At 46.1% G+C, this 16,931-nt stretch overlaps 3 protein-coding genes across 7 annotated transcripts; 1 reads left to right on the plus strand and 2 right to left on the minus strand.

The window, feature by feature from the left end:
- Nucleotides 1–1,991: 1,991 nt before the first annotated feature.
- On the minus strand, nt 1,992–8,930 carry LOC117898093 (LIM domain kinase 1). 4 transcript variants are annotated; one of them, XM_034807284.1, is made up of 7 exons: nt 8,710–8,930; nt 7,381–8,047; nt 7,162–7,251; nt 5,831–7,091; nt 4,137–5,763; nt 3,702–4,062; nt 1,992–3,635 (listed from the first exon to the last, which is right to left on the minus strand). In XM_034807284.1, the coding sequence occupies exons 2-6, from the start codon at nt 7,995–7,997 to the stop codon at nt 3,743–3,745; spliced, it is 3,915 nt and encodes a 1,304-aa protein (XP_034663175.1). In that variant the 5' UTR covers nt 7,998–8,047; nt 8,710–8,930; the 3' UTR covers nt 1,992–3,635; nt 3,702–3,742. The 4 variants fall into 4 exon arrangements, with proteins under 4 accessions (XP_034663175.1, XP_034663184.1, XP_034663167.1 ...); XM_034807293.1 differs by having other exon boundaries at nt 1,992–4,062; nt 8,753–8,930; XM_034807276.1 differs by having other exon boundaries at nt 1,992–4,062.
- A 232-nt stretch (nt 8,931–9,162) lies between these two features.
- LOC117898120 (mitochondrial potassium channel ATP-binding subunit) lies at nt 9,163–12,053 on the minus strand. Of its 2 annotated transcripts, none has more exons than XM_034807321.1 (5): nt 11,849–12,053; nt 11,327–11,711; nt 10,245–11,261; nt 9,576–10,181; nt 9,163–9,517 (listed from the first exon to the last, which is right to left on the minus strand). In XM_034807321.1, exons 1-5 carry the CDS (start codon nt 11,893–11,895, stop codon nt 9,320–9,322), a joined length of 2,253 nt encoding a protein of 750 aa, XP_034663212.1. In that variant the 5' UTR covers nt 11,896–12,053; the 3' UTR covers nt 9,163–9,319. The 2 variants fall into 2 exon arrangements, with proteins under 2 accessions (XP_034663212.1, XP_034663203.1); XM_034807312.1 differs by having other exon boundaries at nt 11,327–11,714.
- Nucleotides 12,054–12,542: 489 nt separating this feature from the next.
- Nucleotides 12,543–15,059, plus strand: LOC117898177 (gamma-aminobutyric acid receptor-associated protein). Its single transcript, XM_034807389.1, has 3 exons — nt 12,543–12,823; nt 14,590–14,787; nt 14,861–15,059. Exons 1-3 carry the CDS (start codon nt 12,734–12,736, stop codon nt 14,927–14,929), a joined length of 357 nt encoding a protein of 118 aa, XP_034663280.1. The 5' UTR covers nt 12,543–12,733; the 3' UTR covers nt 14,930–15,059.
- The last annotated feature ends 1,872 nt before the right edge of the window (nt 15,060–16,931 follow it).

Genomic DNA, 16,931 nt, shown 5'->3' on the forward strand with positions numbered 1-16,931 from the left:
CCAGGGCCAGGTGAGCTTTGTGCGTGAGCCTTGTGAAAAGCTTGCTCGTTTTTGCCTGCTGTCCATACCTTGCCATGGCGAAGTCGACTCATTTTTGCGGTGCAAATATGAGCAGGAAAATACCGCAGCGATATACCAAAATATACCTTATCATTTTCAAAATATACCGATGAAGTGTAAAGCTGAAATTACACGGTGAGTCCGAATCGCTGATTCATCTGTACGTGTGATGCTCACATTCTCATTTCCCGCATACAATCACAATGATTCACAGAATATTAAATCGATTTAGATATTTGAGCGACTCCTGCGCTCGGAGCTTTTCGGCTGTGTCTCTCTCGTGCTGCCCTCAGCTATGATCCACGATTCATGCCAAATGATTCAACGTGTGAACAAAGCGTGATTCCTCACATACATGAAAGCTCCAAGCGATTCAGAATCAGCGTCTAAATCGACCTTAACGTAATGCGAATGGAATGTTACGTCATTTGATACTTGCTGCTAGTCAACTGGTGTATACCCTATGACTATTGATTAATTCAATATATTCTGTTTTCCAAGCTTATTTTATGATTAAACCTATTTATATACCTTTCATGTATATGAATTCGATCTCGATAGTCTCGGTACCTATAATTTGCAAAATTTCGTAAAACACGATATACGATATTCGGTCTGGCAGCTTTTTGTCGTGTTTAAATTTTTCCTAGCCGTTGGAAACGGCCTGGCTTCCCTTGACGTCACACTCGCTTTTCCTGGTCCAAGATGTGGAAGTACATATACATACATGTGTATACTAACATAGTATACACATTGTATTGTATTGTTATGTATGTATGTGTATTGGGCTGACTGGCGGTGGTTGGATAAACAGTTGCGTACGTGCGAGCACGTCATAAGCAACAAAACCAGGAACGTTTGCCTAGCCCAACTTAGGATACCCATTAGTTTGTAAATATGTGCACACATTCATATGTACAATTTTTGACCGAATGTTGAGGAGGGGGACTGAGGATCTGACCGTTTAATGGTGACTTACAAATTATAAACTAAGAGAGGTGGGAAGAAACGAAATGCTTCCTTCTGGCTGATTGTTGCAAATTGAACATGCCCCATTTAGTCCATTCCGTGCCCGGTAAGACCAGAGGTGCCAATAATGGTGACGACATTTGTGTTGTTGGTGTTCGTGTTCGCCCCATGGGATACAGGCTAGGTGAATGTACATTTGTCTACATATGTATGTATGTAAACATGATTGTGTGTGCTTTAATATTGTATATGTATACTTGGGTGGTGGTTGGCTGTTGAAGGGACACTCTTTGGGTGTGCATACACGAAGGTAGACCTTGAATATGTCATTGCATGCTCTGTCGGCTCTCTCTCTCCCAGCTAGTGGGTGTGTATACATTGTCCTGGGCTGTTGGCCTTTATCGATCCGACGAACCATGGTCTGGGACAAAATCCACGATGGATACAACCTGTCGTGCTGTATGTTATGTACATACATACATTGTACATATGTTTGTTTGTATTTATGTATGTATACATACATCCCGCCCACACATATGAATATATATACATATATACATATACGTATGCAAGTGTACTTGCGTGGGCGAGTGTGCGCGTCAAGAAGCTTTCTGGAAAAGTGCAATGCGTGACGCTGAAAGATACACACGACACATAACATAACACGCCCGTAACGGTGCATTGGTTACGGCTTTTGGCGTGTAACTGTTTATTTCGTGATACCCTTTGCAGAGGGCATTCTAATTTTAAACAGATCGCGGACTTCCATCACACCTGCATCGAATTTTAACATGCCTTCTCCCCTCTTCCAGTTCTTAATTTTGTCAAGGCGGACATCGTATGTACATATGTATGTATGTATATTCTGTGTAGGGACCCACGCAATGGAAAAATGGTTTAAAGATTGTAAAGAATGTTTCTGCATTTTCTTTTTTATTATGTTCTCAATTTTCCCTTTTTTTGAATAACAGAAAATAAAAATTAATTCCAGTGAGGAGGGAATGCTGTATGTATGGTATGTTGTGGGCGTTTGAGTTTTTCCAGAATTATACATTATAATTATCAACTGTGTTTACATACATACATATTTATGTATTTACATACTTATATGTACATACATTTACAAAAATAGCCACAAATATTTTCTATTATCATTAAATACTAGATAAAGTTTTTAGTCGAAACATTGAGGCGCGAGTATGTAAATATTTGTGCAGCAACTGTTATACTATAAAACAGTACATTTCACGCACTTAAGTGTTATATGGCAACTTGCACGTTAGAAATTATTGTGTTTAGCGTGTGCTAAAACTGATATACTGTATAACAATCATGTGTGTTATAGGAGTATGTAAGACAATGGAAACATTTACGATCATTGCGCTTTGATACTTGTTATACCGTATAACAAACACAAACAAATAAATACTTGAATGTTATATGTACATATATGGCAATGAAGCTATACATATATTAATTACAAGCGTTTTATAATGTAAATATCAAGTGTAGTATAACAGTTCCTTCATATTCCTTGAACAGCATTAAGTAGTATGTATGTATGATGGGTATGTGTGTGTATAACAGTTAGCAATGTGCATGTGGCTTAACATCTAAAGATGCCTTCTTTGAGCTAAAGAGTTCGCATATATGTACACACAAATGTAAATGAATTCATATTTACATATTTATGTATGTACATACATACACAATAGTATTATTATATTAAATACAAGTTAGACTTTTGTTTCTCAATACAAAATGCTATTAATTATTGTTCATGGAGAATCGATCGATAAATAATAAATTAGATTTAAGCACTAACATGGAATAAAAGTACACACATACATATGTATGTACGTATGGATAGATATCATACATAGTGGCTCTATGGAATTATCTAAGTGTTTGGTACATATATACATACATATGTATGTATACAAAAACACTTTTTAACCACAATTTTCAAAAAAAATGTACTCATTAATGTCTTTTTTTCATTTTGTTGGGTGGGTTCTCTCTTCGCCATATACATATGTACATATGTACATACATATGTAAATATTATATCTTTCGCACATCGCTCAATCCCAGGATTCCATATTGTATCACTGGGCATGGCACAAGTTTACGTTTCATCTCCTCTTTCTCGCTAATCGGTTCACAGGATACATGAGCTTAAACCTAATATATGAGTGGTTTTCTTTTTTGCTGTTTTCGTTTAGTAACAGTCGGTGCGGAGGAGCCTGTTACGAAATCTTAAGCAGTAGCATTAGTTGTTCTGTTTGGGGGTTTCTATTCGATTCTATATTACACTATATAACTGTTTTTATAACGAGTAATTTGTAAATATTGCATCTTGATTTTGTTTCGCTTTATCGCGCAGGCACTTAACCTTCGTTATGATTCGTATGCATTCCAAGACGGAGAGCATGATGGAACAGTTTTCAGTTTTGAATGAGCATAAATTCTATACGCGTTTCATCTTCCCCTCTTTCGCTTTTCGTTGACTGATTTATGGATTCGGTTGGAATGTGTTATATGGTATGTGCGTGTGTTTCTGTCTTGTGCGTATAACAGTTCGACCAGTTATGTTGTGGCTGTGGCTAAAAGTGGAACCGACTTACTGTTTATAACAGTTTACCGGAATTTTCTCACAGCTAAGGACTTACAATTTCCACATGTCTCTCCCTGTATAACAGGTATGTGACAGCTAGCAGCGCGTATTGAAATGACTGCGCACCGGCGGTGGCGGCGGTGGCCTTCTTCGTCTCTCCCCGGCGGCACCACCTGCCACACCGGTCGACCCGGACCGTCCATGACCATTGCTGACATCCGCCAATGTGGCCGCTACGCCTCCAACTCCTCCACCGCCGACTGTTGCCGCTGCCGTGGTTACCTCCTCCCGCATTTTCTGTTTCTGGTCGCTGAGTCGTGCCCCCAGACGATGCACCCTCTCCGGACTGAGGATGTTCAGACGGGTTGTCTTCGACGATGGCTGATGCTGCTGCTGCTGCTGATGAACGGGAACAACTGAAAAGATGACAATTACAAATAGGGAGAGATAGAGGACTTATTCACAATTTCTCTTCAATGTATACTCGTACCGTTGCTCAGGCGCTGGGCGGTGGCCGCAGTGTGCCTTTGAGCCAAATGCTTGCTGGGTGATACCGGACGGGGCCGCGTTGGCGATGCATTGCAGTGGCTGGGGGACGTTTGTGGCGGCTGTGCATACGAACGACTGAAGGGGCTTTTGGGCAGCTTTGTCTTGTGGCTGCCCAAAGGCTGGCGCTGGTTGCTGGACCGTTGGGTCGGCAAGGGGAGAGTCATTTTGTGCTTCTTGGGAAGCCAATCCGGGGGGGCTGCTGGGCAAGCTGCTGTAGCTACCGTTACTGGACTACTGTCACTGGCCACTCGATGGAACAAAAGCTGAGACCCGGACGGAGCTGCAGCCAAGAGTCCGTGCACCTCGGCGGGGCCGGTGTTCTGGCTGCTGCTGGTGGCAGCCTTGCTCCGCTTGGGTGCCAGTGCCGGTGTCTGCTTGCCGTGCCCGGACGTATTCGTGGCCAGATTCTCGAGGGAATCGGCATGTTGGACCTGCTTCTGTTGCGCTGGCAGCGGATTGCGGCGCCCAAATATAGGCGTCTGATTAATGCGCTGGGTTCGTGGTGGCGGTGGGGGACAGTTGCCATTGAGGCCGGCGGCGGCCGCCTCGTGCTCCAGCCTCTGAAACATCTTCAGGGCTACCGGCGGCGTCTTAAAGAAGTTGCGCATAGAGCTCTGCGATTGGCTGAAATTGCGACGGCTCGCCTCCTCCAGGTGCTCGAACTTACTGCGGCACTGGTGCAGTCGCGTGCGCATATCATCGATGGCCATGCGGTGCTCTGGCTCTGGGGCCGGGGGTCGAGGCGGGGACATCACTACCTCAGCATCTTGGCTCGCCCCCTCCTTGGGCTCTGGCAATGTAGGAGTAGGAGCATTCACCTCGTGGTAATTGAGGCTCGTATCGCAGCTGGAGTCCAAATCCGAGTAGTTGTTGAGGTCGCGAACGTTGTGTAACTGCAGCTCCGCGCCGGGACGCAGGTCGACGAGGTAGCCCTTCTCCCCAAAGGGACGGCACTTCTTCAGGGCCTGCTTCAGAACCCGCTCCGTTGAGTGGGTTTCCGGGGTGACATTGCGTCGCTCCTCCTGGGCACCCAGAAAGCGCTGGCGGCGACGGGCGCGCATGCTGTCCCGCAGCCGCTCGCCGCTGGGCGAGAAATCCTTCCCCAGATGAGGAGACTTGGGTATCTCCTGAGCGCAAGTCACCAGATTCTCCTTCTCTTGGATCGAGGGCGAGGAATCGTCCGCATTGCTTGCATCGATGTCTGGCGCCTTGGGCGCTTCAGCAGAAGCCGTCACAAGCACATCGAGGTTGTCCAGACTGCGTTGGGAGGTGGGCGAGAGGGCGTCCTCCGAGCTGAGGTAGTTCTCGTGGAAGTTCTCGATCTCGTGCAGAAGGCGGACGGGCGGCAGTCGCTCAGTGATCAGATGGTGGCGCAGCTGCTCGAGCCACACGTGCAGCGTTTCAAAACTGGGCCGCATATCTGGATTGAGGTCGCAGCAGACGAACGCCACCTTAAAAAAGGCCTCCGGACAGCTGGAGCAGAACTTCTCGCGGAACTCCTGCTGATTAAGGCTAAAGTCCGAGTTCCTCGGCATGAAATCGGGATCCGCTTCCACGCGTCCAATGATCTGCGAAGAAAGGATATCGATTATTCCAGAATTCGATGGACTCATTTAGTTTGGAACTTGTTCTTACCTCACAGAGCATTATGCCAAATGAGAATACATCCACCTTCTCGTCGTACTTGAGGCCCTTCATCATCTCCGGGGCCATCCAATAGGGATTACCAACCACCGTGTAGCGTTGCCTTCGCTGTCGGCTCTTGCTTCGCCTCAAAGTGCTGCTCGGCGACATGGCGTCGCTGCCTCCAGCAGCAGGAACTCCAGTAACAGCTCCAGATGCCCCGCCGTATGGCAGACGCGGTGCATCCACACTCCGGGCGAGACCAAAGTCGGCAACAATCACAGAACGATCCTCGCGCACCAGGCAGTTCATCGAGTTAAGATCCCGGTGGATGATGTTCATTGAATGGAGGTAACTCATGCCGCAGGCAATGTCCCGGGCTAGGCAAACGCGTTGTGGCCAACTGAGGGACTCGCTGGAGTTATGCAAAAGCTCCTTGAGGCAACCCCCTGCCACGTACTCGGTGACCATGTGCAGCTTCTTGTCCTTGTAGAGCACTCCGATGAACTTGAGCACATGCTGGTGGTCGAGCAGCCGGAGCACGGCCACCTCCTTGATAAAATTCCGCTGTGCCTCCTCGTCAGCGCGGTGCAGCTCCTTGAGCACCATCACCTCACCGCTGAGCCGGTGCGTCACCTTGAAGACCTTCCCGAAGAAGCCCTCGCCCAGCTTCTCTCCAATCACGAGATCCGAGGCACGGAAAATGCGCTGCGGCTTCTGCACGACGCGGCAGCTCTGCGTCCGCGACAGATCGTACAGCTGCGGATGGGCGGAGTGTTGTTGGGCCGTGTGCTGGTCATCCAGTAGCTTTGACATGCTCGAGCAGCGCTCCTTATCCTTGAACTGTGCTGTTGTGTGGATTCCTGCCCCGGCTGCCTCTGCTGCCACTGCTGCCACTGCCACAGCTGCTGCTGGTGTCGTTGTCATTGTTGAGGAAGTGGCCTGCCGCAGCTTTCTCGCTTTGGCACTCTGCTCGGGCCCAGTTCCAGATGATTTGTAGAGACGCTCCCGCTCGCGCTCGCGCACGCCCACCTCTACGCTGGAGGCCGATGTACTAAGCGGCAGGACCAGTGTGGAGGAGGCTCTCTGTATGTCCGCCTGGCTGCAGGAGCGGCAGACCTGCACCGGATCGTGCTCCACCGTTAGCTGGAGCATCTTCTCGTTGCTTCGTATCAGCTTGTCGATCTGCTCCACCGAAGAGTCGCTCACCGGTGTTCCATTCACCTCCAGGATGCGGTCCCCGATATGCAGATTCGTCAGATTCACATCGATCCTGTGAACAAAGCGAGCACAAAGGGGGATTAGAGGGCGTTGATCACACAGGAGGACGGCCCACAGATTACCTATAGATTGCACCGCAGCAATTATCCGCCACGGAGCTCAGCCACGCGAAGGCGTGCTCGCCCATGCGGCCATAAAAATTACAAATTAAACTATTGTTCGGCATATGCAAGCATGTGTTCGAAAGAGATGGACAGATGCGAGTTAGATAGAGATAGGAGATGGGATCATGAGCTAGAGGGGATTGTAGAGAGATTGCGGATTGAGGGAGAAGTTCTTACTCTGTGATCCGAACGGAGGGACAGCCATCGTCGAGGGACACCCCATCCACACGGAGTCCGGGAGTGGCATCCTTTGGTATCTCCACGAGGCGTATGGAATGCATTGGCTTGCCGGCTGTCGTTATCCGTGCTTTGGCATCCGCCGGCATCGGCTGGCACGATCTCTTTCCGTAACAGTGGCCGCAGTAGAGCTTTGATCGCTCCACCAGCGCATACGACTCGCCCTCGCCGACAAAGGAGCCGCATGCCGTGCAGCAGAAGCACTCCGGATGGAATTTGTGCTCCCCGGCTATCATCACGGGTCCTGTTATCACCGCCGTGCACTGCTGACAGGCATCACCGAAGCGCGCATAGTAGTCATCGCGACAATACAGTAGACCCTCGCGCTCAAAGTACCAGTTGTGCAGGTGGCTGTCGCATACGGAGCAGCGGAAGCAGTCGCAGTGCCACTGCTGCCCCAGCGCCATCACAACCGGCTCCTCCAGGTGGGGCAGCAGCTGGTCGTGACAGTTGCCGCACTGTGACATTGCTGATCCTCCTCCTGCTCCTCCTCCCCGTGATCCTGCTTCGCGGGCTGATGCACCATTGCCCCCTCGATGGCGCTGATGCTGATGCATGGAATGTGGAATGCTATGTATGTATATTTATTCTCCCTATTACGTTAGCACTGCAATGGTAAGAGAGAGAGAGAGAAGAGCGGATGAGTGAGAGAGACACAAAAGCGAATTCTGGTATGCGGGTGCGGGGAATAAGTGCATCTGCAATCAAAATGATACACCATACAGCTGCGCAAGGTAACTGTAGTTATTGTGTGCATATTGCCATCTCGTCTTAGTCCGCAACCAAGGAAAATGACGAATGCGCCGCCAAACGCAAGACAAAAGCAAAAGCCACGCACTGTGGTTTAAATAGTGGAAAATGTGTCCCTATCTATTGGTAGCTACTAATAGACATAGGTAATCAATGCGTAATCCAGATAGGAACCTAGGAATACCTGCAGGTAGTAAGGTATAATTCTGCATATTCCTGGCCATCACATCATTGATCATTGATTAATTGAAAAAATTGACGTAGGTTTGCGCTCCATCTAACATTCTGTGTTTTGTTTTGCTTGCAGACCAATTGGAAAATGCATGCGTACCACTGTGCAAAGTTATTCACGCACACATACACGTGTACAGGTGCTGCACACATGTTCAAAACTGAGTGGGGGAACGGGAATACTAATGCTTCATCTTCTCGTTTTGTTGTTGTTTTAAACAACTTTTTGCCCGCATGAGCGTCTATTGTTAATAATAATATACATATCACACGCACACACACACTTACATAATTGCTCGTATGTATTGGCACTGCTGTGGATTTAACGCACTTGATCATTTGTTGATATTCTCCGTTTAGTTGCTCAGAATCCTGCAATCCAGCTAACATCGTAAGACTACTGTCTCGGGAGGTGGAGGTGTGAGGGCTTGGGCTATAATTTTTAATAATCCACGACACAAACAAGAAAAACAAAAAAACAAACCAAAAATGAAACTAGTGATGACAGATAGAGATGGTACAATGCTCCAGTTCAATTACATATATCACGAAATAGTTCGAAAGCCGTAGAAATATTTTTAAAGTCACGAGTCACATCAGTGATGTGAAACCGCTGGGTAGCTCTGTTCTGTTAACCGTTTTCTGCAATCGTTTAAACGAGTTTTTTGAAAAACTTGAAATACTCCCACCTTCAAATCAAAGCGATTATGTGTACGAATGAAAATACTTGGTTTTTTTTTGGTAACAAAAACAATACTGTCTTCAGTGTTTTTTTATTGTGAACTTATTGTAAGCGTCTCGTGCCAGGGTTTTTGTTGGTCAATTGGAATTCAAAAAAATAAAAATATTAACAAATTCATAAATTAATATACAGGGAATCATTTTCATCTCGTTCAGTTCAGCCTTGGGCCGTGCTCGGCCTTCGCTCCTCCTCCGTAGAGGGTGTGGGTGCATTTGCGGGTTCCGCCGCCTGCGTCGTGGCAGCAACCGCCTCCACGGCATGTTCCTGCTGCTCCTGGATGTCGCGTCGCTCCTGCTGGCGTACCAGGGCGTAATAGAGGCCCCGCCTGGCCATCAGCTCGCCGTGCCTGCCCGACTGAGAGGAGAGGATGTCAGGAGAAGGGTATTTAGCGAATGTTCGTGGGGTTACTTACCTCTACAATATGTCCCTGGTCGAGGACTACAATTAGATCGGCATTTCTGATGGTGGACAGACGGTGGGCTATCACTAGGGTGGTCCGGTTTTGCACGGCCGTGTCCAGGGCTTTCTGCACCTCGGCCTCGCTGGTGGCGTCCAGGGCACTCGTCGCCTCGTCCAATATGAGGACGCGCGGATTCTTGAGCAGGGCCCGGGCAATGGCGATCCGCTGCCGTTGTCCACCGCTCAGCTGGGTGCCGCGCTCGCCCACATGCGTGCTATAGCCGTCCGGAAGAGCCGTCACAAACTCATGCGATTGTGCAAGCTTAGACGCCTCGTAAACATCCTTTTCGCCGGCATCCGGCTTCCCGTAACGAATATTCTCTAGGATCGATGTCCCAAACAGTATTGGCTGCTGCTCGATGAAGCCTAGAACGTTGGCCCGCAGCCAGTAGGGCGATATGTCCGACAGCTTGTACCCGTCCAGCTTGATGTTGCCCGTTGTGGGCTCGTAGAAGCGCTCCACCAGAGCGGCTATCGTGGACTTGCCCGACCCACTAGCCCCCACCAGGGCCACCGTCTGACCGGGTCGCAGGGTCAACGTGAAGTCTTTGAGCACCACCTGAAGCGAGTCATATAATGGCATTTATTTGGAGGCTTTTTCGATGGATAACTGGATACTTACATGGTCCGGTCTCATGGGGTAGGAGAAGGAGACGTTCTCGAACCGTATCTCCCCATGGAGTCGCTCCTGGGGTATGACATAGCCACGCAGCAGGTCCACTTGGGGCTCCAGCGAGAGGAACTCGAATACCCGGCTGCCGGCGGTCATTCCGCGGATCATGGTGCCCAGGAGGATGGATCCCTGCGAGAGGGATCGCTGCACGCCCTGTGAGGCGACGAGGAAGGCCATCAGGGCACCAGGCTTGAGGCTCTCGGTTGACATCAGGTGGCCGCCCATGAACAGGGTGGACAGCACGAGGGTGTTCAGGAAGAAGTTGGTGAGGCCCTGGAAGACGGCAATGCCGTAGCCCAGCTCCTGGGCGAGTCGGGCGGCCTCGTTCGTCTCCGACTCGAAGAGCTGCATCTCGCGGTACTCGCAGGCACTCGAGCGAACCGTCCTGATGTTGGAGAGTGCCTCCTCGCAGACGCCAGTTGCCCGCTCCGCCTGGGCCTGGGAGCTCTTGCTGAGGGAACGCAGCTTGCGGCCCAGATAGGACATGAAAGTGACCACGCAGGGCACGCTAGCCAGGGCGATGGCGGCCATGTGGGGCGAGATGATAAACAGGGAGATGCTGCCGCCGATCAGTTGAGCTGAGCTGCGGAGTCCCTGAGCCACGAACTGCTTGAAGGAGGTTTTGAAGTCTTGCACGTCGGCGGTGAGCCGATTGACCAGCTCCCCCGTGCGGTTCTCGTCGAAGAAGGCAATGTCCTGCAGCACGATTTGCTTGAACAGATCTTGGCGCATCTTGGCCGCCACCTGCTCCCCCACGCGGCTCAGCAGGTAAATGTACAGGAACGTGAACCCCGACTGGAGCATGTACAAGCTGAGCAAATTTGTCGCCGGTTTGCTCACGTCCCTCACAAACGAATTGTGAATTGGGTCCATCACGTAGGTGTTGCCGTAGCGGGCCAGCGTGTCCACCAGATCCCCCAGGATGTTTGGTATTCGTATGTTGATGAATGCCACTATGAGGGCTGCCTGGACATGGTTTGGACATGGGCATATAAACTGGAATTGGCCACTGCAGGAGCTGTAATACTCACGACTATAGCCCCGATCAGCTCCCAAAGATGTGGCTCCAGGTACGACCAGAGCCGTTTCCAGTCAAACTTGTGCTCCTCTTCCTCATTCGCCGCCAGGTTGTGCTGCATAAGGCGGCTACCCTCGCAGTGTACAGACCCGCGCCCTGCCCACCAGCCACGGGCGCCCAGACCCAGGGTGAGGCTGCCACCGCCCCAGAGCAGGGCGCGTGTGGTCTGTATCAAGCGGCTGGCATTCGATGTGCTCGGAGGAGGCGTTGGCGCTGGCGTTAGCCGGACATCCTTTTTGATATGCTGTCGCAGGAGGCGTGTGGCATTCTGAAGGCGGCTGCTCAGCTGCCGCCTGGGCAGTGGTAGTGGCAGTGGCAGGTGGGGTAGCAGGTGGCATCTGCTGTAAACAATCAATGATAGCGATAAATAAAACTCATTTTGATGACATAAGGGGCTCGAGCACGCACGAGGCAACCTTTGACAGGCGCTCTGCCATGGCCATGGTGTTGGATGCCTGCCGGCGATGCCATTTACCTAAGCGGATCACTGCGGCTGCAGTTGGATACGAGTAAGCGCAGCATCTGGGGCCTCGGTTTGTCTCGCTTCACTTATAGATGCAACAAACAAAATACCACCTGTGCAGCGATTTTTACCTTGAAATAGGGCTGCAAGACCATCGATGCCACAATTTTTTAAATTATTGTGCAAGTTTTCGATGGAAATGTTTTGCAGCCCTACGACATCCGCGAGTCTGGCAACGCCCTTATCGCCCAACGCTTTGTGCAATTTTCAGAAAAACAATAGAATTTCTTTTCCTCTTTTGTTCCGCGCGCTTTCACTAATTGGCAATGATATCAGTGAACATATGTACATGTGTCTCTGTTAATAATTTACATACATTTACATACTGAAGACAAAGCTCCCGTGCTTGCAGAGGGGTAATTTGAATGAAAAATTCAAATAAAAATTTGTAAAATATAAGATCATCAGGTATACAATCCAATAAAAAGGAGTATTTCTTAGAGGCAAAATTTATTCTTCAATCGGATTAAATTATTGTTTCAGTGGTGAAAGTCTTTGCAAGCTAGTAATATTAAATTGAACATCAAATTCGAGGACTCTGATTTAAAACTACGGTATATTTATGGTATATTTTGAAAATGAAAAAGTATATTTAGGTATGTTTTCGAAGCCCTGACGGTTTATTTTATCGACAAATCCCCGGCCACACTGATCACAACAAAATACGAACTAGACGAAACACACGGTTGCAAATCGAAAAGGCCAGCGAAAACTGAAAAATCATACCCCCACTCCACTCACACAGTCAAACAGCTATAGTTATTGTCAATTTTGTTGGACATAGAAAAAAAGTGAAAACTGCGTCTTCTATCTGATTTTGCTAAACTTGTCAAAATCATGAAGTTCCAATATAAGGAAGAACATGCTTTTGAGAAGCGTCGCGCTGAGGGCGACAAGATTCGTCGTAAATATCCAGATCGTGTACCCGTAAGTATTCAAAATAGAAGTATATAAATATAAATATGTAAAAGTGTTTGTGGTTGTGTGTGTAAGTGGTGCTCAAGTGTGCCCCTGTGTATGTATGTATGCGTTTGTTTTGCGTCGTTCGTATCATATTTTTTTGTTGGTAGGGAAATAATCAATAATGCGCATATTGATGTTGTTGGTAAGTGTTAATAAGATATAAATGTGCACATCTGCAGTTATTAACCAAATCGAATTTTCTAGGCATAACATGCAATTAAGCAGGTGCAAAACACTGGTAGCAAAATATTAATATTCAAAATTGTCATACACACACACACACACGTACACGCACTTCGAGTTGCTTTGTTCTTTATTTTTTTCTCTTATTTTTCGGTTTGCACTTTCAGCGTGTGTGCGAGTGTGCGCAAGCCAGCTAGCTGTTTCACTTGCTCAGCTGTTGTTCTGTTCCCACTATTCCATGCCTTACTATACATCTCCCCCACTAAGCAGCAGCATCAGACCTCGCCCCACTCCACTTCTCAGCAATCCACCAACCAGTTGTTTTTGATTTTGTTTTTTCGGTTTTTGTTTGCCTGCAAAAACAAAAACGAACGAATACTGCGCAAAAAAACAAATCGCTTACTAATACAACCACACGTCTGATGTTTTTGTTTTCAGGTATTGTTTTTTTTTGTGCAGCAACCGCAACAGCAGAACCCTCTTTCTGCTGCCTAGAAATTAGTCATAGTCTTTTCCAATGTCTGCTATTGCTATTTCACAATTTTCATTCCATTCCACCTTATCAGCGAAAACTCCTCGATCAGCCCTCCTGAAGGTGCCCTCCCCCATCCGTTGCATTGATTCGATTGTGTTAGTGGATCTACTGAGCTTATGTTTCGATTACGAATCTCTGCATCTCTGTTTCGATTCTGAACCAATTGCATCAAGTAAAGTACTCCCAATTCTACACGGATCCCGTGTGCTACTAACATGTACTTACATACATATGTACATATGTAGATTCATGTCTATAATATGTTCATATTCTAAGAGAAATCGCCTGCAAATATGCATGTGTTTATGGTTTGTTTGATTGTGTTTTTTTTTTGCAGCCACAAAATCACATAACAGCTGACCGAACGCCAGAGCGAGAGGCAAGGCCAGCTGGTTGGTCAGACCATATACATGCATATGTATGTACATGCATGCATATGTGTACATCGTACATACATAGAAAAACGAAATCTATATCTAAGCTAGCATATGCGTCTATAAAATCCACGACACCTTGGCTGCGGCCAATGAAGCTTACCAGATGGCCAATGCGGCTAACAAAGGGGGCAGAGAAAGGAAAGACAGAGAAAACTGACAATCAGCTAGAATGCTAATCATATGTGCGTACATACATACCATACAACAATACATATGTATGTATATTCATTATGCTGATGCTTCCTGTTCTAAGCTAAACTTTAATTCGGGTGCCCAATAATGGGTTGAAGAGGGGGTGGGGGGAGAGGAACCAGTTAACCCCATAGATAATTGAGGAATTCATTGTGTGATGCCACCCCCCAAACGTTTGTGAGGTATCACGTAGTCGAGCATACTGTGCGCCATATGTGTGGCGACACTGAAAAATGCAATTACAATTTCTTGATTTTCGCCAAATGTGTTTTTTGAAATATTTCAAGGGCACGTACTTTGTTTAGATTGTTTTTTTCTTGTTGTTCAACATCGCACATTACTAATTTCCGTTTCCATTTTCCCCCTCTGTTGCATTTCTGCAGGTGATTGTAGAGAAGGCACCCAAGGCACGCATCGGGGATCTGGACAAGAAGAAGTATCTGGTGCCATCGGATTTGACTGTGGGCCAGTTCTATTTTCTCATACGCAAGCGCATCCATCTGCGTCCCGAAGATGCCCTCTTCTTCTTTGTGAACAATGTCATTCCACCAACATCGGCTACCATGGGCTCCTTGTACCAGGTACGTCCAAAGAACCCCTCCTCTTTGTATTCCCAACTAACCTGACCACCTAATTTCTTTAATTATTCCGCAGGAGCACCACGAGGAGGACTACTTTCTGTACATAGCCTACTCCGATGAGAATGTCTATGGCACCTACTAAGCTTAAAGGAAATGGAGAAGATGAATTGAACCCCTATACAGAAATCTATATATACATATATATAAATAAATATATTTTATGTTTAGCATCCAGCTTATAAAATACGACGCGAGTTAGCTAAACGAATGGAAAAGAAAAAACAAACAAAATGCAACAAGAAGAACTTAAAAAAAAAATGATCTGAACAAGAAGGAAGGAGCAAACCGACAAAAATTAATTGTTATGTGAACCTTATTTTATACATATAACTCTATACACCCTAGTATTTCCGATTAAAACTATGATTTTGTTCTACCATTAACCCCCGGGCCCCCGATCTATTCAGAGCCCCCCTCTCATTTACGTTTCATTGCTGTACTGGTGGTCCGTACAATGGCACCCGTGCATACATACATTGCTTGATTCGCTATTTTCTGTGTAATTTGTTTAACGTTTTTTTTTTTTGCCTTTAATTTGTGTAATAATGCAGCAAATGATGTGCATATTTAGTGTGTATGGTTATGAATAGGACTCTCTCGGTTTAAGTCTACGGTAATTATCTATTATTAAATAAATAAAAACAACACAAAATCAAAAGAATATAAAAAGCTTCCACTTCGAGCTGCGAAGGAGGCCATGCCAATGAGATATCCATGCATTCAAATAAGCAACTCGCCGTGGCAATGAAAAGGGCTGCAACTGCAATATGCCTGTATTCCACCTCCAATAGCTATCCAATAACTATAGTTAATCATTCCTCATTCTGCTTGTTGGGAAAGAGCAGGGATGTTTGTACATCCCAGCTTAATCAGTTTTCTATGAGATTGACTATTTTTTTTCCAAAATTAGTTTTATATTAAGCTAACTTGGGAAAATTAAGTTTTTCTGTCCAAAAGAAGAGCCCCAAAATTTACATTGGTTGACGATTGCCAACACCCTTGCCGATAATTGTTTCGTTAAGAACTGTATAACTCTGAAGAAGGAGATCCTAACTCTCTTTTCAGTAGAGGCTTTAGACACTAAAGTTTAAATGTATACAGAAAGGATCGGCGGGGGAAAATATACACCAGATGCAACGATAGGCGTAGCATAAAAGTTAATAGAATCGCCGATCCGCGGCGGAATCGGTGTCGCCTCGTAAATGGTTTATAGTATTTATTTATTTTCAATTAAGAATTAATTGCTAATTATGGAAGCTAATTTTTTCATCATTATCCGGCGTTCCTTAGCAAAAGAAAGGAGTAATTCCAATGTATAAACCGGAGTCTAGCCCCAATTATGTTGTAAAGATAGACGAACTGCACCCCAAACCACTCCGAGCTCATTCTAATATTTACTTATGTTCCCAATCCCTCTCCCTTTCAGAAAAATAATAAAATTTCTTTTTCTTTTTTTTTTTTTGATATTTAATCGCTACTGCGAAATTGGTTGGTCGCAGAGATGAGTCCGCATTGACCAGGTACTTCAGTTTTGTGTTGAATATTATAAAAAAGTTACCGAAAATTTTGAACTCAAAAATCAAAAAAGAGTTGTTTGCCGAACGAACACTAGAAAATAGAATGTGAATTTCTTTTTCTCTTTTGTTGCACGCGCTATTTTTCAAATTATTCAATGTTATCAGTTAACATGGCTCATCCAAATGTTTCTCTGTTAATAGTTTACATACATTTACATACTGAAAACAAATACAAAAAATGAAACAAAAAAAATCCCCTTTAAAATGCAACCGTGCGAGAGTCCAGTTACATGGAGGATTGAAGTCGCTGGTGTATTCTAATTTGCACACCTTGCATTTTTTGTGACGTTTTTACCTGTTGTCGACACCTTAGTTTTTTGACACAAATTTCTCAGCGTAAAATCTCCCTTGTTTCCCGCAAGATCGCTAGAATAAAAAACTCCAAATAAAAAATAACTAAATAATAAATAAATAAAATAACTAAATATAAAATATTAATATAATAACTATTGAAATAAAGGAAAATAAATCAAATCAATGAAAACACCATCCATAGGTGATTAGTTA

This window comes from Drosophila subobscura, chromosome A (assembly GCF_008121235.1).
Source record: "Drosophila subobscura isolate 14011-0131.10 chromosome A, UCBerk_Dsub_1.0, whole genome shotgun sequence".
Taxonomy (NCBI): domain Eukaryota; kingdom Metazoa; phylum Arthropoda; class Insecta; order Diptera; family Drosophilidae; genus Drosophila; species Drosophila subobscura.